This window comes from Rhineura floridana, chromosome 1, assembly GCF_030035675.1.
Source record: "Rhineura floridana isolate rRhiFlo1 chromosome 1, rRhiFlo1.hap2, whole genome shotgun sequence".
Classification (NCBI taxonomy): domain Eukaryota; kingdom Metazoa; phylum Chordata; class Lepidosauria; order Squamata; family Rhineuridae; genus Rhineura; species Rhineura floridana.
The window spans coordinates 177,161,838-177,183,344 of record NC_084480.1 but is presented as its reverse complement, the minus strand read 5'-3'; the positions used below and the strand labels follow the sequence as shown (position 1 = coordinate 177,183,344).

The window sequence follows — 21,507 nt, the reverse complement described above, 5'->3', positions numbered from 1 at the left end:
TTATGGTACATTGCCCTTGCCCTTGTTATGGGTACAATAGCAGCTTTTAAATGGTGAGTTTATATTTAACTGTTTGATTGCACTTAAGTTTTCATAATCCTTAATGCAATTTTTAAATTAGTTTCTATTTATCTTGGAAGTAACTCCACTGTTGTACTATTGTTATTTGGTAGTATTTGGCACATTGGGCTGAGAGGCAGGGTACTATTTTTCATACCCTAAATGATCATTAATATCTTTGGGACTTTACTAGATCACTAAAGACTGATCATGATTGAATCACATTTGGTTGTCAGTTGGTGAAAGACTCAACTGGTGGAAGTCACTCAGTGCCACTGACACCACTTGGGCCTCTAGTAAGTGATTCCTCCAGATATTAAAATATAGGAATACTGTATTTTGAAAACTGATATTTTATACTCATAAAAAGATTAGTTTCCTTCACTTCATGATATTTCATGCTACACAAGATGAAGAGACTAGAGAAATGCAAGCACTGTTTTTGGCCCACCTCGAATTTTGCATCCTTTGTATATAGGGACAAGTCTATCCATATCTTCTGGAGGTTCAAAAACTGGCTCCAGAGTTGGATCAAAAAGGTTCAGCATGGTTGCAGCAAGCTGGAAGCCAATCTCTTTTGAACTGAAATTGCTGTGTGTCCATTCGTTGGCATAGTATATATTGGAGAACTTGGTTAAAGATCCTGCAGCTCTGATGGTTGCATCATTAGTATGGAAGTTGGTATCAATTACAAGCCTCCCATCATAAACAAGACATGCATCGTTAACTGCCTTGAAGGTCTCATAATCCACTCTCTTCTGAGCAAAGGTAAAGAATGCCTAAAAATAATAAGGTAAGTAATCAGTTGTCTTATGAAGCAGTGGTGCCCTCCAGATGCTGCTGTACTACAGATCTCATCACTGGCCATGCCGGTGGGGCTGATGGGAACTGGAATCCAACAACTTCTGAAGGGCACCTTGTTGGGTACCCCTGCTACAAAACAATATCCTGTAATACAAGCCTATTTGGTCCAATTATGAAATTTGCTTTATATGTAAACTAATATGTGAATGCAATGGAAATTAAAACACAGACACAGATATTGTACTGTCCTACAAGTTTGTCAAAATGCAAACACAATTTGGGTAGGTCTTTCACAATCCACTTCCTGTGTAGCTTGGAAGAATTTGGTAATATGTGTCTCTGAGCACATGCGGAGTGATGGCAACACCTGCCATCTCAAAAGATGGAGAATTACATTTTTGTATGTTTCTGGTGTTCTTCTTACTTTGCTTGTTTTCTGTTTAACCTAGAAAATTATATTTCTAACCTAGAAAATTATATTTCTCTCATTAGTCATCCTAGAAATCTGTGTCAAATTTCTTTTTATTAATTTCAAAGCCTTTTTATTGGTCAATGTCATATGATGGTGAAGACAGACTTTTGTGTTTCAAACTGGAGGTTATGTTCTATTTCTACTTTGGATGCATTAACAGTTGAATCTGAAACTGCAGTTTGATGTAAAATCAGACTGATTACAATATGTTGCTACTTCAGGAATGACTCTAGCTATTGAAAAAAACAAACTTGGCCTACCTAAGATGCATGTTTTCAGCCTGCTATGCTTAAACCACTCCACTTAAGGAAAGGTGGGCATGGTCAATTAAAAACACAAAGCACACCTAGAATTTTGCTATAATATATTTCACCTCCCACTGTTTTATCTTGTGCAATCTGAGACACTCCTCATGTCAATTGGAAACTATTCTACAGAATAGTCAATGCCATTATTCCACAATTGTTTTTGGAGTTTTTTTTTTAGTGTTGCAAAGTGTTGCTATACTTCACATGTTCACAAAACAGAGGCAAAAGAAAATAATTTACTAAAATTGCAAAGTAAACCAAACATATTTAAAGTGACTATCTGAACTCTATCAACTCTCTTAATATTGTTCCTTCCTCCCTGCTAAAACAAGATCAGCACAGCATATGTCTTGTTTCTGTTCTTCGGGCTGACTGGAGGTGTTGCCACCACTCACCATATGCTCAGAGGCACATGTTACCAAACTCTTCAGAGCAAGGTCAGGAATAGGATTACAGGTACTCTGTGAACATGGCTGATTTTTAATTAATTTCAACAAATTATGAGAACGCTGACAGAAAAAACTCCAAAAGGCATGTTTTTTTGTCTCTCTTTTTACCCTTTGAACTCTCGATTCTCTCTGACTGTTTTGTGTATCACCATGAAAATTTAGAGGGTTGTTAAGCAAGCGTTTCTGAGTTCAGGACTATATGTTTTGTAAGGTTTTGTTTTGAAATGAGCTTATGGGAAGCATCAGAATGGCACGGGGGTATTTTCAATTTAACATTGCGGAATGCAAAATATCCATGCTGACTCTTGTGGCTGTATAAATCTGTTAAACACTTAAAAAAATTACTCCCTGTCAGTCCCAGCTATATTCCAATAAATGGATAATAATTAAAAACATTATTCTCCAGATTATATACTGTACAGATTATATAATATACATTATATATAATGTATATTCAATTCTAAATATTATATAGATAAAAATGATATGCATTTTACAAGTTAGCTTGTAAATGTTTGAAAAACAAGAAAACAGCTGCAAATCTTATTTATTTATAATCAGTAATGCTATAGCAACAATAAGAAGGCAAACAGAACACAATATTACAAAATGGTATGGGAACAAGATTTAAATCTGAACTATTTCTGAGGATGATTGGTTAGGGATGTAGAAAAGGAAACCCTTGAAGTCAGTATCAGCACAAATTAGAGAGAACTCCACAAAGCAGGAGTGGGGAACCTGCTCTGGCCAGTGGGCCAGATCCTTATTTCCTCTTTCTTTTGTGGTCCAAAATTGATAGAGGGGCAGGGCCATCACAATGTCATATCATGATTGTCAGGATTTCAAAGCACCATGTAGGGCTTCCAAAGAGGCTTGAATCATTATCTTTAGAGCAGGAGTCAGTAACCCATCACCTGCGGGTGCCATTGTGCCCATGAAGGCCTCCAGTGGTGCCCCCACAACAGGTAGCCTAGAATCTGAGCTTTCATTTTTTTAAAAAAGGAAGTATCTAACCCTTCTGGAAAGAAAGTTATGGAGCAAAATGTGCAGGTACCTGTAACAAAATCAGAATTATTTGTATGTTTTAAACTGTTTTGAAATTTTGTTCAGGTAAGAAAATGTTAATAGAATGTTAGTAGGTGCAGATGAGGTATGACTGATGTGAGGGGGGTGTTGAGTGAGAATTCTGAGGGGAGTTTTGAAGAGAAAAGCTGTTGGGGTTTGACAGAAAGAATTAGGGATCAAGAAAAGAACAGCTAGTTAAAAGGGCTATGGTTTTGGGGGAGGATTTCATTGGGATTAATGAGGTAAGATAGGTAGGACAGGGACAATAACAATTTATTCATTTACTTCACATTTAACATCTTGTATATAATAAAGTTTATTATTTGATTCAAAATCCCATGTATGAGCTTGGTCATGAGTGCTACCACATTAAGGTCCTATTCTGTACCTATACCTATACTGATTTTACAGACAGATTACACCAGTGGTCACCTTTTTGGGAAAAGGTGGTGGGGCTGAAAATTGTGATTCAGAGGGCATATCTGACCCAGGCTGAGGCGGACGTCCTGGGGATTTCCTGATCCAGGGATTTGGGAATCAGATTGTAATCTCAGAGACACAGGAACGTTACAGTACGCTTCTAAGTGATTTATGTGAAATAAGTCGGCCTAGTTTCTCCTGCCTATCAATGTTATTAGTTAATGAATTAAGTCAGAGTTGTGATCGGTAAGTGAGCTGTTTGGACACAGGACAGTAGGAATCCCCTTGGTCCTAAAGAGCTGCTGTTTTGTCACTTGTCCTCCTGCCTTTTTTTCTAGTCCTTGGAATCTCCATAGTTTGCCCTTCTTTTTCCCCTAGCAACCAGGATTAATCTTTCTGGGCTGGGTTCACCTGAGATCAGGTACTGCCTAGAAATTATTGCCTGCAAATACAGCTACACAATAAGTGTGGGTGAATATTAAAGAATCCCTCTCCCCTCAAAAGGCAAATGTGAAAACTATGGAAAGAAGCTTAGGTATGTTCTCTGCTTTGCAGGAGCTAAAGACCAGAGACTCGTAGAATTCACGGTATAATCAACTTACAGTACAATGAAACATATGTCAACTCAGAAGTAAGTCTCTTTGTGTTTAGTGGGGCTTACTTCCTCGAAAATGAGTACAGGAAGGCAGCCTAAGGTTTGGTTTAGGGTTGGCATTGAGAAAGAAATGGGGATCTTGTGCCTTTAACAGCTGTATGGCAGGCAGAAATTCAACAGTTGAAGCCTTTTCTAGTATGGAAATACAATTATGGGAAAAGCTTCACTATGACTATTATCTAATTGTGTGTTATACCATTTGGTGTTATGCCACAGACTCATGGCAACCATTTTGTGACTTGTGCCTCCAGCACTCTCAAGGTTTGAAATGTGCCCTCTGATCCAAAAAAGCTGGCAACCCTTGCTTTAGAGTTATGGTACAAAAGAGATGGGGGCATGGTCTTAGCCAAGAAACTGACTTGTTCTGTTTAGGGCAATTGGAAATAAAATGAACACTGGCACTTTTGATATATGTTGGAATAGATTTATTAATTATGTTAATAGAGGTGGATCATTCTGGATAATATTCTTCATAATCTTAGAGACATATATGGTCTGACATATTTCACCAATGCTGCTTGTTTCTCTTGATTACAGATCTCAGCTTTCCTGGGATATCCTCCTCAATTTAATTAAACAGGATTAGCATAGGGGAAAGTCTCAAAGTAAATCCTGCCATTGCTTTTGTTATATATATATAACCTGCAAAAAATCAAAGGCAAGCTGACATTCCCACCTGACATTAGGAATAAAGTTAAGTGCCTCTCTCTCTTAATGTAAAGAGAGTATTTTATTGTTTTTCAATCTGCATTCCATGGAATTCAAATTGTGATACAATATAAGAAAAAGAAGGAATAAAAGTGCAATTAAAAAGCAATATAAATATTCTAATGTGGGCATTCTGCAGACTACCGGAATGAAGCTCGCAGACCACTGGTGATCCACAGACCACTGTTTGGGAACCCCTGCTTTAGATAATTAATCAAAACACCAATTTTATATTATTACTATTAGTAGTAGTAGTAGTATTTAGTAGTATAGTAGTAGCAGTAGTAAAAATTCATTCACTCCATTCCCCAATTGTCATTTCTCACCTGTCACATGTAATTGACCATACTGTGGATGTGTATTTTGATAGGCATCTGAATGCATATCCCACTGAAAGTAATGCAATGCAGATGACAAAATTCCACATCTAGATGTGCATCCAAATGAGAATGTCATTCATCTGCACTGTATTAACTTTCAAGATGTGATTCTCAATGTGCATACGCATCCACATTCTTTCTCAACTAGTTATATATAACTGCACTGGACTAGAACTGGACTGGGGTGGAAGCCTCATCATGCATGTTGTGCTGGTAGGAAATGAAATTATAATCAGAATGTAGAAACATTTCCCCCTCCCTCCATACACACAGCCCTTCAGAGTGAGGGAAATGAAAGAGCTTCATTTGTAGTTACATAATTATATAGCCAAATCTGATAAGCTATGTGGTGGTGTGATATCAAGTACCTATTACATTATCCCTGATTAGCTTTCGTCTCTTTTGGGGGAAGGGGGTGCTGAAGGTGCAGCAATTTGGAGAAACATAGGCTGCTTCAAATGTGAAAAAACAGACAAAAGAGGGAAAAGTAGAGTTTTTGTTATGGACTTTCCCCTCTCACTACCAAACAGCAACTTTTTCATCAAAAACCTGAACTTCTTGACAATTTGGCAAAGCAATACCTTTAATTCTAATTCTGAAACAAGCTCAGTTCTCAGCAGTTTTATATACATTTATTAGAAATTTTTAAAATTACATCCAAATCAATTATGATTTTTTTAAAAAAAATACAATTTGTGTTTTAAAAATTAAGCCACCAGGAGAAAATGCCCTTGCATAACTTCCATTAATTTCAATGGTCCTTGTTGTGCCTTATGTCCCTTCCAGCCCTAAAGATCTATAGTTCAATGTTTTCCTGTGTCTGGTTGATGGACAGATGTTACATATCAAATACATATACTTACAGAACATTGCAATTTAAATGGCTTTGTATTAGTAGTGAAAGATGCAAACGCAATTGGGTCCGGATGGTTGCCATCATTCCATTGAGCCAGCAGACTATCACGATACACAGTCACACCAGCCCTGGACAATGCTCTCTGGACAGCATTTTCTATTGTGTTGTTATTAAGAGAAGTAACATTGGAGCATGATGGAGGATGCACAAGATGTATGTGACTGCCACTAATTCCTAACGATAGAAGAACTGCTATAGTGGTGTAAATATCAATTGTATTTCCATAGACAATAACATTCCCTAGAGAGAGCAGAGAAGAGAAAAAAATTTTAAGACATATAATAAAAACCTTATTAGTGTAACTCTGATGGTAATCATACTGAACTGATCTATGACCCTCTTGTTGCTCTGATGCTATGAAGTAAACAATGTTACCTAGCAACAGTTGCTAAGATAATTTAGTGAAGAATCTACAGAATACATCCCACAAAGTAGCAAGCACTTAGCACAGAAGTAGGACATTTATTATGCCCCCAGATTTTGAAACCTTTTGGTTTAAGAACCTCTAGGGGGAGGAAACCCTTTTATTAAGTCCCTCTACCCAGCCATTCATCATCTTTTGTTTGCTTAGCGTACTTTCAGAAGGGATATGGGGAATTTGGAGGTGGGGGGAGGGGGGAAGAGAGGTAGCATAGACATCAGAACTCATTCACAGGATTCTTTCTCATAATGTCACAACCAGGAACGAATGTGCATTCCTCACATATCTATCCTTTTCCTATGTCCCTCTGTCAGATATAATGAAATCCACAATGTACAGGGACTAGTACTTAAGAAGTTGAGGACTTGCAGTAGAATCCAAAAAAACTGAAGGTCTGCCATATACATGTACAACTCCAATTAATCTTCCTGTCATTTTTTGGGGGGGAGGGTGACTTAAATATGTAAAGTGTGAAAAGGTCAGGCATGTGGATTATACAGGAGAATGAACAGGAAATTGATCAAGGAGCCATGGTTGGCTGCAGTTGTCAGTGGCAAACCTGAGTATGCCTCTTCACAATTTGTAAAATGGTCCTTAGTCCCAATGATTTTAAAATAAAGAGTTATGCACATTATTCTCTTTTGTCCATTGAAATAAAGGAACTGCCAAGTCCCTAACTCTGGATCATGCCCATATAGCGTATGTACTAGGGCTGTCTTCTGATTAAAGAAAGCTTAGTCAATTACATGGTTTAGGTGATGAATCCATTACACCTGGGCTCCTACTGGGAGGAAGGATGGGATATAAATCTAATAAGTACATAAATAAATAATAAACTAAACATAAATAAAAATATATTTCTGAAGCAAAAATAGACTTTGTTTTTAGATTTATATATTTATTATTTTATTTTTTAAATTTCTATCCTGCTCTTTGTTAATCAGGTCATTGCTGGACCCAATACATTTACAGTCAGGTTAGAAGTGGATGCACAGAATAGAGCAGCCAGAGTGAAGCTAAGATGGAGGACCATTTCATACTGTATACGTCATTTCTGGATGAAGGCAGCTTATATTTTTGTGGACATTGCATTTTCTGTTGCAAGAACTGAGCTCCTGATAAGACATTGGTACAAAGCAGTTGGATAGCCAAAACAATATCTAAGAGAAAGAATAACATATGCGAAAGGACACAGCTTGGAAAATCACTGATGCAAGGGCCTCAGGTACTCACTTTATTCCCCTCTCAGATAGATTATGGTAATTCATGGTCTATGTATTGTGGTGTACCATCCACAATTATTGAAATTCATGTTCAGTTATTGGATAATTCTAACCTCCTGATCCAAGTTGTGCTCTGAGCTGTGCTCTGCCACCCTAGTCAGAGGCAGCATGCTTCTGAAAACCAGTTGCCGGAAGCCTCCGGAGGGGAGAGTGTTCTTGCACTCGGGTCCTGCTTGCGGGCTTCCCCCAGGCACCTGGTTGGCCACTGTGAGAACAGGATGCTGGACTAGATGGGCCACTGGCCTGATCCAGCAGGCTCTTCTTATGTTAAGTTTGCTGGGTAATATAAAGGGCTGTATTTACATTATAAAAAGCTTTTTTGGGGGGGATTGCCTTTTCTTCTTTTCTTGTGGCTATCTGCTTTGCTTTCACATGCTTTGCCAAGCTGAAGGCTTCAGGCCTACCCACTCATAGGTAACTACATCTATCTTTATTCTATTATTCTAGGAAACTTAGAGTAATAATATACAAGCAGTGGGCTTGAGGGAGTTTAGGAGGAAAATTTTTTTTCTGTTAGTTCATATTTTTATTGTTTGAATTAATTAGCTTATGCAAAAATATATATCACATCACTTTAAGATATTTTCCAAGTTACTTTAAGGTGCTGTAATGTCAAAGTATTATTCACTAATAGGCAAAAAACCTTGCGGTTTAAGAATTTGCTGGAATATGTTTCACCTCCCACTATTTTATCCTGTGCAAACTGAGACACTCCTCATCTCATGTCTACTGGAAACTATTCTGCAGAACAGTCAGTGCCATTATTCCACAATTGTTTTTGGAGTTTTTATTTAGTGTTGCAAAGTGTTGCTGTACTTCACATATTCACAGAAACAGAAGCAAAAGAGAATGATTTACTATAGGAAACTTCACTAAAACTGCAAAGCAAAACAAACATATTTAAAGTGACTATACCTGAACTATATCAACTGTTTTAATATTGTTGCTTCCTCCCTGCTAAAACAAAATCAGTACAGCACATGTCTTCTTTCTATTATTTGGGCTAATTGCAGGTGTTGCCACTACTCACCATATGCTCAGAGGCAAATGTTACCAAGCTACACGGGAAGTAGATTGGACTATGAAAGACCAACCCAAATTGTGTTTGCATTTTGACAAATTTGTTGGGCAGTACAATATCTCAGAGAGGAGTTCAGGTCTCCTGCTCCCTTGGTGCATTCACTATAGCTGCCCAATTTCACTGCTTTTTAAAGTTTGATAGAAATATCTGTGGGCTATAGGTACATTCTTAAACCACGAGATTTTTTTGTGTATTAGTGAATTTCTCTGCTTTTTTATCCAGGAGTTAAGAAATGGGATCCTGTTCAAGCTTGCCGAGAATGGATTGATCATTTGCATGCTTATTGAATTCAGTGAGATTTACTCCCTTGCAATCATGCTTACGATAGGTGAAATTGATCACAGGGGATGGGGAGGGGAGCAGGAGGAGGGAGGGGAAGAAGGGCAGAGGGGAGGGGGATCAGAGCAGGAAGGAGGGGAGGGGACAAGGACAGGTTTGATCATTTGCATGTTTGAGTACTCCTGTGCAATCATGCTTAGCATAGGTAAAACTGACTGGGGGGAGGGAGGGACGGCTGGAGTGGGCAGGGTAGAAGGAAGAGGGAAGGGGAGGAGGAAGGGAGAGGAGAGGGGGAGAAGGGGAAAGCTGTGTCTGATCATTTGCATGCTTATTGATATCAATGAGATTTACTCCTATGTAATTATGGTTAGGATAGGTAAAACTGACCATGCAGGAGGAACAAGGGGAGGGGAGAGGAGAGGGAAGGAGAAAGGGAGGGGAGGGGGAGGGAATTGGAGAGGTAGGGGCAAAGGAAAGGACAGGAGAGGGCAGGTTTGATCATTTGCATGCTTATTGAGTTCTATGGTATTTACTCCCGTGAAATCATGCTTAGGTAAAAGTGACCATGTGGAGGGGAAGGGGGAAGGGGAAGGAGGGGATTGGAGGGGGAGAGAAGGGGCAAGAGGGAGGGGATAGGAGGGAGGAGAAGAGAGGGCGGGTTTGATCAGTTGCATTTTTGAGTTCAGTGGGATTTATTTCTGTGCATGTTTGAAAATGGAAATGGACTGCCCTCAACTCAATCCCAATTTATGGCGACCCTATGAATAGGGTTTTCATGGTAAACAGTATTCAGTGGTGGTTTTACCATTGCCTTCCTCTGAGGCTGAGAGGCAGTGGCTGGTCCTAGGTCACCCAGTGAGCTTCATGGCTGTGTGGGGATTTGAACCCTGGCCTACCAGGTCGTAGTCCAACACTGACCTGGGGGAGGGGCAGGGAGGGCAGGAGGAGGGGGAGGGGAGGAGATTGGATGGGTGGGCACTAGGCAGAGGGGAAGCCCCTTTCCTTTCCAAAAGGAAAACACTGTGAACACTATCATTGCTTTTCAGCTGTTCCCCCACTTTTTTATTCTACAGCAGGCACATGTAGCCTCCCACCCAAATTTAAACCAAAGCTGTCCCTGGCCACATCCACACCAGACCTTTATTTCACTTCAGACAGTCATGGCTTCTCCCAAAGAATCCTGGGAAGTGTAGTTAGTGAAAGGTGCTGAGAGTTGCTAGGAGACGCCCTGTTCCCCTCACAAAGCTTCAACCAGAGCGGCTTACTGTTAAACCACTCTGGCCACTGGACCTCTGTCAGGAGAATAGCAGTCTCCTCTCAGCACCCTTCACAAACTACACTTCCCAGGATTCTCTGAGGGAAGCCATGACTGTCTCCAGTAAAATCAAAGTCTGGTGTGGGTGTGGCCCCCTGATTAGGCAAGCCAAGCAGCTGTGAGTCTGGCTTTTAGAACACTGACTGTTGGTTCTTACTGAACATGCCCAACATTATCATTCAGTTCAATGCAAAATTCATTAAATTAATTAAAAATCAGCTAGGCATTTTGTTTTACTTTTAAACTGCAGAAGATGAAGGTCAGAGTATGGGGCAAGGTCAGTAACAGGATTACAGGTCCTCTGTGAACATGGCTGATTTTTAATGAATTTGAACAGATTATGAGAACTCTCAGAGAAAAAAGTGCAAAAAGGCTCTGGGTTTTCTCTCTCTCTTCTTTAGACTTTGAACCCTCTATTCTCTCTGACTGTTTTGTGTATCACCATGAAAATTGAGAGAGTTGTTAAGCAAGTGTTTCTGAGTTCAGGACTATAAATTTTGTAAGGTTTTGTTTTGAAATGAGCTTATGGGAGGCATCAGAATGGCATGGGGTATTTTCAATTTAACATTGCGGAATACGAAAAATCCACAGTGGCTATAGTATACAGCCACTCTCGTGGCTGCATAATACAGAGAACAAGACCCACAGCATGGTGCTGCTTGTAAGGCAGGCCTGGAACTGAAACTGCCACAGCCTGGGGCTAACTCAGCAGTTCCTGGTATGGCAAGCCTGGAGGGCCAATACACTACACCCCTTCCTCCAGCTCTCATAGTCCTGAAGATACTTGGGACGAGCCCTGGTGTGGGTTGATCAATGACAATTTTGTATTGAAGCTGATGGTGCATCCCCTAGTTCCCCATCTGGCTCTGGTTCATGCTGGTCCACTTCAGGGTCCAGGCGCAACTGCTCTTGTCCGGCATCAGGAGCAGCCACTGCCTCATTTTCTCTTTCCACTTGAGTATTTCCAGCACCCTCAGAGAGAACTAATGGAGCTGGGCTTCGTTCTCTCATCTGGTCCACATGTCGACGTTAACACATGGCCGTCTGGTGTTTGAGCCCTGTAGGACAATGGGCCCGTGGCTTGGGTCACAATGGCAGGAGTCCACATTTCATAATCAACTTCCATGGTGCATGGAGTGCCCTGGATGGTGACTGTCACCTTGCTCACATTGGCGGACTACTGCAACCCTGGCTTGATGTGGTTAATCACCTCCTCTGTGTTGTCATATGTGAAAAATGTCTGTACAGTGTGTGTGGTACTGCTTTGCGTCCTTGATGGTGTTTTCCTTTCCACCGCACTTCTGGGGGCGGCTGCTTCCACTTTGGCTTGGCATACTCACTCAATATGCCCAACTTTTTGGCAGTACTGAAACTATGCGTCTCTGAAACGGCAGGGATCCACCAGAGCTCTTACATTTCACTGGAGAAACTTGTCTGGATCTCAGAGGTCCTGCAGCACCTACTCTGGTTGATGAGCATTTGCACTGCAGCCTGTGGATCTCTAGAAGTTGTTGATTTGAATCTTTAGCCAGCTGGGTTTCTGAACAGGGTGAGTTTCGCCAAGCACATTTCTCGGGCGCTTGCTGCTGCTGCTTCTGTAGCCAGAGCTTCCTCTAATGCAGTCTTGAAAGTGAGCTGTCCTTCTGCAAACAGACACTTTTGCAGGCCCGCATCATGCAACCCACAGACCAGGTGGTCACACAGCATTTGGGAAATTGCAGTGTTTCGCCATGCTTCTAAGTTCAGCAACATACAGTGACACACTGTCTGTTGGGCACTGATTTCATTCCTAGAAAGAATTACGTTGTGCTATTTCAGATAGTTTTGGAGAGAAATGTCCTTGTAAAAGATTCAGGATATCCTCATAAGATGTATTAGCAAGTTTTGCTGGTGCCAGGAGGGCCTGGGCTAGGTCAAAGGTGTCCGGCCCACAGACAGAGTAACACAGAACGCTTCTTCTCTGACTTTGTAATGCCATGTGCTGCGAAGTAAAATCCAGCCTAGCTGCATAACTTTCCCACTTGCTGGGACATGCAGGGTTAAATTTTTCAAGATGCCCTTGGGTGGCCATATTCCACAAGATACACACTGACCTGAAGTGCTTTGCAGTGGTTTCCACAAGGCCCAAGCTGATGTCCTAATCCAGTCTAAGGAGAAATGTTCTCTCCCTTTCAGACTCTAATGCATGAAGAAAACACTCTGTGTGCCTCAGTATCCCATCCTCATTGCCAGTGAAAAGTATCATGAAGGAAGAGGCCACACAGAGGATCTAACAATAACAAGAGCTTGGAAAAGTTACTTTTTTGAACTACAACTCCCATCAGCCCCAGCCAGCATGGCCACTGGATTGGGCTGATGGGAGTTGTAGTTCAAAAAAGTAACTTTTCCAAGCTCTGATTACTTTACTATAACTAATTATATACAGAGAACAAGGCCCACAGCACGGTGCTGCTTGTAAGGCAGGCCTGGAACTGAAACTGCCACAGCCTGGGGCTAACTCAGCAGTTCCTGGTATGGCAAGCCTGGAGGGCCAATACACTACACTTGGCACCATCATTATTTGTCTTTAGGTGCCAGGCAAAAACATATTTGGAGGGCTTTTGACTTCGTAGCCCCTTTTAGGGGGTAGGTTGTTCCACCATGTTTTTAAACTTTTTATTTGTGTTAGTTTCCTATAGGTTTTAATGTTTTTACTGTGTGTCACTTTGGGCTCATTTTTATGAAAAAAGTGGCTAATTTAATTAATAATAATAATAATTTTACTTACTATGGTCTAAGGTTGAGTCCAAACATTGAACATATGCTAGGACTGAGGCCTGGTAACCCCTGGTGCAAATTAAGCCCTGCTGAGGATGCATGTGTGCAAGAGCCCCCAAGAAACTGGAAATGCGTATCTGACCGTCCCTCAAGTGGAAGAAGCCCCTGCATTGGGCTCCTTGTGATAGTCTGATCAGAAACATCTACATATTATGCATAGAGCCTAATCTAAAAAAAAAAAAAGCTAGTGAGAATCTTATATAGAGGGGGAAGGGGAAAAACCTTGAAGTGTCCCCTTTATAATAGATAGATTTCAAAACTAGCACCTTGTTAGAAACTTGTCATGAAATGACTTGTCATGTCTTTTATATATTTTACATAGTGTTGCTACTGAAATTTTGCAGCTTCATGATCAGGAGAAAAAGGAATTTTAAAGGAAGCCAAAATAATTTCAATGAGAATAGTGAAATGTATCAGAGAGGTCCACACATCTCTTCTTCCCCAATTCAAGGGAAGGGGGAAATAACTTTCTGCTTTGAATTAAATAGAATGGTGTTGTCAGTACCTACCCTGGCTATTTTCAAACTTAATGTAACATTTACTATTAGTCGGTTCCAAAAATGGACAGCAGAAAGTTTATGATTCAAAGAACCACATCTGCACTGGAGCTTTCCCACCCCTATTCCACAGGCCCCCCTGAAAAGCCACTCCTGAGAGGACCAGGAACCTTCCAGAATTATCTACAATGCGACATGAGAGTTTACAGCCAGGGTGAGGAAATAAGTGGAAATAGACAGTCCTTGCCATGTGCAAGTGGAAATGCCTTCTGCTCTTGCTTGTGGCAGTTTGGATACAAGCCATTATATTAGTGATACAGAAAGTCTTTCTGCATCCTAACAGTAACTTACAGGGTTGGGAGGAACCCAAACTTTACCATTCGTACTAGATTTCCACAACAGAATTGGGTAGGATATAACTATTATAACTCTGATTCTAATGGTCATTCTAAAGTTTTCTTTCACTTTCAAGTAGGAAGATTTTTTTTCTTAATATAATGTTATTTGCTATTTAATTTAATTTTTTGTACAATGTATTGCTCATTGATGTATTACTTTATTGATGTATTGCCTTGTTGATGTATTTTTATATTTGTGTTTACTTTTTCCGTAAGCCTCCTTGAGGGCCTTTTGGTCGAAAGGCGGGGTATAAATAAATATTAACATAACATAACATAAGAGGCAACACTGTTTTAACAGTCCCATATGGATAACTTATTCTTCTATTTACCCAAATGTAGCTTGCAGCCCTACTAAAAACATGCTTGGAGGAATGTTATAGCTTTGAAATTGCAATATATAAATCATGAAGCACAGCAACTGCAGCTCCATCTAATGTGCTTTCTTTTTAATGTGATTGTTGCAAGCCTAAGAATTCAGGTCATACTAAGGTCATGAACATTTTGTATTCCCAGTTGTAGGAAATGAATGAAGATTTTCAGCAGTGGGGCATGAGCATCTAAGATTTAATGATAAATCCATTGTAACGGGTTTTATTTATGAATGCTGTAACTTTTCAGAACAATATGTTTCTCTCAAATACATTTTTATGTAGTTAAAGCATATTTGGAAAATGTTATAAATCTGTTGGATTGATATAGTTTATTCTGTAATTACTATCTAGAGGGCATACGCATAATGTTTATAATATACTGAGAACATGATTTCTTGAGGTCACAGGGAGAACATTATTTCTAATGGGATGTGCCTGCTTTGGTACAGAGAACTGGATTTGTTGGCCTTTGAGTCCCAGCTCTATGATTCTCTATACATGATTCTATATATGCCACAGTAACTGGCCTTTTTTCCCTCTGACATGTCAAGTTACTTAGATTTACGGCAGATAGGGATGTGGGAGAAATTTGATTCAGTTCACATTTAAAGCTGAATCTATGACATTCACACTTTCTAAAACAATATGAGAACCAAAACAGCCATTTTGTAAAAAATAAATGAAATGTTGCTCTTCTGACTTCTTATTAAATTCAGATTATAAAAACTCAGTCCCATTTAATTCTTGAAAGTGGCTTGGGGTTTTTGTTGTTGTTACTTTCAACTCAGAGTAGAAAAAGGCAAACCCTTATATTGAGAAAATACTGTGACTACAGATAAAACACTTTTAAATCCAAGGCTGTTTTTACTTTGTTTTCCAGAGTTGGGTGTTGTCACCGGGCACCCAGATAGTGACTCATCTAGTAACAAACTTCAGTCCAGGTTCATTTGCTAAGGAGGTCTGAGAATTCACTGGGCCTAAAGTCCAAGAGGGGACTCTCCAAATACCTCTTGGAGGAGGAAGGTCTCCCCTGGAGAAAGCAAAGAACATAATCAGAATGCCGCAGTGAGCGGTTCAAAACTAGAATCCTGTTTCCTTAAATTCCCTGCAACTTCACTTGAGGAGTGGGACTTTGGCCTTCTTCAGGCAGTGCTTAGGGATATAAGTGTTCAATTGATCAAATCTGACTTCCCTAGCAATGAGCCCTGGTAGCTCCTGAAGAACTTGACACTGACCCTAGTCATTTCACCTGGAAACTTGCTACCCATTTTCACTGCTGTTGAATTTCACCCTCCTTTTTTAGTGCCTTATGGCCTCATGGGAATAAAACAGCATAGACACATTAAACTGTTTTCTTCACCTTGCTCCAATGGTGAGAAGTCCAGGGCAATCTTTGCTGGCTCTGTTTCTTCTTAACACTGCTGCCTTATTTATTTAACAAACTTTGTACAGCACTTAGTTGTAAATAAGACATCTAAGCATTTTATAAAGAATATAAAATGTACATTAAATATACAGTCTTGTGGAATGTTTACAAAAACCTATTTATTTACAAATATGTGGGAATTATATGCATGAAGCAAACAATTCTTAAAATGCAAATTCCAAAGCTACACCAGTCAGGACTTCCTGTGATCACTCAGGGATTGGATTGTGGTCAAATCCTAAAACTATTTCTTTCCTGCTTACCCTAACCCAATGGCATTAATATAACAGAATATCTTCGATACAACTTTATAGTAGGATTTTGAATTAATATTGCTTTGTCACATAATCTCTACAGCACTGCCAACAATAAATAAAATAGCCCCAGATTATTCTCCTGCTTGTCAGGACATTCACACCAAAGCAATTGTAAAACCTAATTCTACTGGATTCACTGGAAGGACTGTATTTCCATCAGTCTGTCTCTCTTAATAAATATCAGGAATTCCTGAAAATTTTCTGTGAAGTTCAAGAAGAAAAAAGCAGTCTCTAAGCAAACACAGGGATACTGTTAGAGGTTCAGAAGTCTGCCTCTAGTTATATGTTAATACAATACTGCCAAAGACACACTTGAAATATTGCTGTTTGTGCAAAGGCTGCTTGCTATGCTTAGCGTGCAATCCAACTCACCCTTCTGCCAGGCTGGGGTGAGTTGGATTTCTTGCATCCCCAGCAATGCTGTGAGGCTCCTGGCTGCGACGGGCTCTGCCGGCAGTAGCCCTCCACCATGGTGGAAATGTGGCTCCGCCAAGAGCCTCCCAGGGCTGCTGGGGGTCCAGCAGGGACGGCCAGCCTGACAGACAGAGGCCCGGTAGAAACTGGTGGAAGGACTGAAAATGGGGCATTCCAGAGGCGTGGCAGAGGCGGAGCTCCAGGGGAGATTACATGAGTTCCTCCTCGCATTCTGACCCCTTCCCCAGGTCCCAGTCCCCCTCCAAACTCTGCTGGCCAAAAGGCTGGCAGAATAAAATAATTTAAAAAATGCCCCATTGTGACCTATGGAGAATCCTTACTCCCCAGAGGCCTGTTCATCAGAGCCAGTGCTTCCTGGCTAGCTTGTGCACGGGGCTCCTGATGAAACCGGCGTTCAGCCAGGCCGGCAACTCCTGAGTGGGAGGACGATCCCACAGAACTTTCCCCCGGCTTCTTCTCTGCCAGTCCCCCTTCCACCAGCTCCCCAGCACTTGGATTGTTCTGCCCATTGATTAATTGGTGAAATTCATCAACCTTTTGTCCAACCAAAAAGGTGCACCCGTTCAACTAGGCAATAAATGGGAATTGTTTAAAACATATTTTTAATACAAGCGCTTATAAAAACTGCAGGCTTTGGGTGCCATTTAGAAGAGGCATTCCCCACTGTCTCTCACGTATGAGGAAATGCCTCTTCTAAGATGGTTCCTGCTGTGAATACATGTTGCTGTCCTGGTTTCCTTTGGGAGGAAGGGTGAATTTAAGGTTCTAAATGTCAATAAGTGGATCCAATCAGGGCCTATGCATCAACCTTCATTGGATTCATCTCCCTGGTTCTATTTGCTCAGCAGCAACCCAGTGGAACAAGGAAGAAAACATAATCAAAACCACCCAATTATAACTGAAACAAACACATCAGTGTATGAAAAGTGTGACGTTCATAAGAATTAGATTTTATAATGAAAACCCATGATACAATCATAAATGATGGAACAAAATAAAACAAGAACTGAAAGTTACATTGGCAATCTTTGCATAAGCTTAACAATGTTATAGGACTGATAGAAAAGAAAACAAAGATTATACAGCTACAAGAGTGGCTGTATACGAGTCAGCATGGATTTTTCGCATTCTGCAATGTTAAATTGAAAATACCCCCATGCCATTCTGATGCTTCCCATAAGCTCATTTCAAAACAAAACCTTACAAAACTAATAGTCCTGAACTCAGAAATGCTTGCTTAACAACCCTCTAAATTTTCATGACAATACACGAAACAGACAGAAGCGAGAGTTCAAAGTGTAAAAAGAGAGAGAGAAAAAACAGACCCCTTTTGGACTTTTTTCAGTTAAAAATCAGCCATGTTCACAGAGTACCTGTCATCCTATTACTGACCTTCATCGTCTTCATTTTAAAGACCTTCATCTTTAAAAGTTAAAAAAATGCCTGGCTGATTTTTAATTAATTTAAGAAATTTAGCATTGAAGTCTATTATAATGTCGGGCATGCTCAGTAAGAACCAACTATCAGTGTTCTAAAAGCCAAACTCACAGCTGCTGGGCTTGCCTAATCAGGGGGCCACACCCACACCAGACTTTTATTTCACTTGAGACAGTTATGGCTTCCCCCAAAGAATCCTGGGAAGCGTAGTTTGTGAAGGAATTGCAACACCTGCAATCAGCCCAAATAACAGAAACAAGACATGTGCTGTGCTGATTTTGTTTTAGCAGGGAGGAAGCAACAATATTAAAACAGTTTATATAGTTCAGATAGTCCCTTTAAATATGTTTGTTTTGCTTTGCAATTTTAGTGAACTTTCCTATAGTAAATCATTCTCTTTTGCTTCTGTTTCTGTGAATATGTGAAGTACAGCAACACTTTACAACACTAAATAAAAACTCCAAAAACAATTGTGGGATAATGTCACTGACTGTTCTGCAGAATAGTTTCCAGTAGACATGAGATGAGGAGTGTCTCAGTTTGCACAAGATAAAACAGTGGGAGGTGAAACATATTGTAGCAAATTTCTAGGTGTGCTCTATGTTTTTAATTGACCATGCCCACCTTTCCTTAAGTGGAGTGGTTTAAGCATAGCAGGCTGAAAACATGCATCTTAGGTAGGCCAAGTTTGGTTTTTTCCAATAGCTAGAGTCATTCCTCAAGTAGCAACATATTGTAATCAGTCTGATTTTACATCAAACTGCAGTTTCAGATTCAACTGTGAATGCACCCAAAACAGAAATAGAACATAACCTCCAATTTGAAACACAAACGTCTGTCTTCACCATCATATGACATTGACCAATAAAAAGGCTTTGAAATTAATAAAAATACATTTGACACAGGTTTCTAGGATGAATAATGAGAGAAATATAATTTTCTAGGTTACATTCTCTGTAGAAACAGTAATAACATGGAAAAGAAGCAAAGTAAGAACACCAACAAACATACAAAAATGTAATTCTCCATCTTTGGTGATGGCAACTGTTGCCACTACTCCCCATATGCTCACAGGCACATGTTACCAAATTCTTCCAAGCTACACAGGAAGTGGATTGGACTGTGAAAGACTAACCCAAATTGTGTTTGCATTTTGACAAATTTGTAGGGCAATCCAATATCTCAGAGAGGAGGTCAGGCCTCCTGCTGCCCTGGTGCATTCACTATTGCTGCCCAATTTCCCTGCTTTTTAAAGTTTAATAGAAATATCTGTTGGCTATGGTTACATTCTTAAACCACAAGGTTTTTTTTGCCTATTAGTGAATATAATTAGTTATAGTAAAGTTCTTGTTATTGTTAGATCCTCTGTGTGGCCTCTTCCTTTATGATACTTTTCACCAGGAGTGCCTCTCTGGGGAGAACGTTCCATAAGTGGGGGGCCGTCACTGAGAAGGCCCATTCTCATGTCAGCATCCTCTGCATCTCTTTCAGAGGAAGCACACAAAAAAGGGTCTCATATGCTGAATGCAGGGTCTGGATTGGTTCATATGGGGAAAGGCAGTCCTTGAGGTATTGGGGTCCTGAGCTGTATAAGGCTTTATAGATCAAAACCAGCACTTTGAATTGAGCCGAGAAACTAATGGGTAACTAGTGCAGTTGTGCCAGAATTGGTGTTATGCACTCAGACCATCTTGCCCCAGTAAGCAATCTGGCTGTTGAATTCTGCACCAGCTGTAGTTTCCAAACTGTCTTTAAAGGCAGCCCCACGTATAACAGATTGCAGTAATCTAACCTAGAGTTTACCAGAGCATAGACAATATAAGACAGGCTATCCCTGTCCAGATAGGTTCATAACTGGGCCACCAGCCAAAGCTGATGGAAGGCACTCCTCACCACTGAGCCACTTGAGCCTCAAGTGACAGTAATGGATCCAGAAGCACAACCAAACTATGCACCTGCTCCTTCAGAGGAAATGTAACTCGATAAAGAGCAGGTCACATCCCCTCCATCCAGTCTAGGGAACCATCCACTAACAGCGCCTCAGTCTTGTCTGGACTGAGCTTCAGTTTATTGGCTCTCATCCAGTCCATTACTGAGGCAAGACATCAGTCTAACACAATCACTTCCACACCTGGAGATGTAAAGGTGAGACAGAGTTATGTGTCGTCAGCATACTGCTGACAACATGCTCCACATCTCCAGATGACCCAACTTAGCAGTTTCATGTAAATGTAAAATAGCATGGGGGATAAAACTGAACCCCACACTGAAAGTTTCACAGGGCCGAACAATACTCCCCAATCACCACCCTCTGAGTGCGACCATCCAAGTACGAATGGAATCACTGCAAAGTGGTGCCATCCACCCCCAACTTGGATAGCCACTCCAGAAGAACACCATGGTCGATGGTATCAAAAACTGCTGCGAGATGCAGGAGGATTAATAGGGACATGCTCCCCCATCTCTCTCTTGACATAGGTCATCATACAGAATTACCAAGGCAGTTTCTGTGCCAAAACTAGGTCTAAACCCCAACTGAAATGAATCTAGAAAATCAGTTTCATCCAAGAGAGCCCGGATCTGGCCTGCAACCATGTGCTTCATAACCTTGCCCAAGAAGGGAATATTAGCAACTGACTGATAATTATTCAGATTTTCCAGATCCAGGGAGGATTTCTTAAGGTCTTACCACCACCTACTTTAGGCAGGTGCCCGCTCTCGCAAAGAGACATTAACCACCTCCCTGGCCAAGCCAGCTGTCCCTTCCTTGCTAGTTTTTATCACTCATGAAAGGCAAGGGTCAAGAGAACAAACCGAGCCAAGTGCCTTGTCCACATCCTTGAACCCTACCAAATGAAACTCATCCAATACAATGAGACTAGACTGCTCTGAACACCTCATGAGATACATCTGCACTGATAGTGGAGTCAAGTTCCCGGCAGATGCAAGCAATTTTATCTTCAAAGTGTTTTGCAAACAAGTCACAGAGAGCCACTGTAGGTTCTACCATCTCCTTTGGGCTGGACTGTAAAAGACCCTGTACTACCTGGTACAGCTCTGCTGGACGACAAATGAGGATGCAATGGAAGCAGTGAAGTGTCTCTTCTTTGCTGCCTTCACTGCCACTAAGTAGGCTTGATAATGAGCACTTATTAGTGATTGGTTGCATTTGTCTGGAGTTTTTCTCCAC

At 40.6% G+C, this 21,507-nt stretch overlaps 1 protein-coding gene across 8 annotated transcripts in view; it reads right to left on the bottom strand.

Annotated features, from left to right (window-relative positions):
- The window catches only part of CFAP61 (cilia and flagella associated protein 61), a 194,728-nt gene that overhangs the window by 30,545 nt on the left and 142,676 nt on the right, over positions 1-21,507 (bottom strand). For all 8 annotated transcript variants that reach the window (XR_009758262.1, XM_061587847.1, XM_061587810.1 and 5 more), the window contains 2 exons: positions 6,185-6,477; positions 512-839 (listed from right to left, as the gene is read on the bottom strand). Coding sequence is in view for 7 of the 8 variants with exons in the window: in XM_061587847.1 (XP_061443831.1) it covers positions 512-839; positions 6,185-6,477 (621 nt within the window). In the remaining variant the exon portion in view is untranslated. The remainder of the gene's footprint in view (positions 1-511; positions 840-6,184; positions 6,478-21,507) is intronic.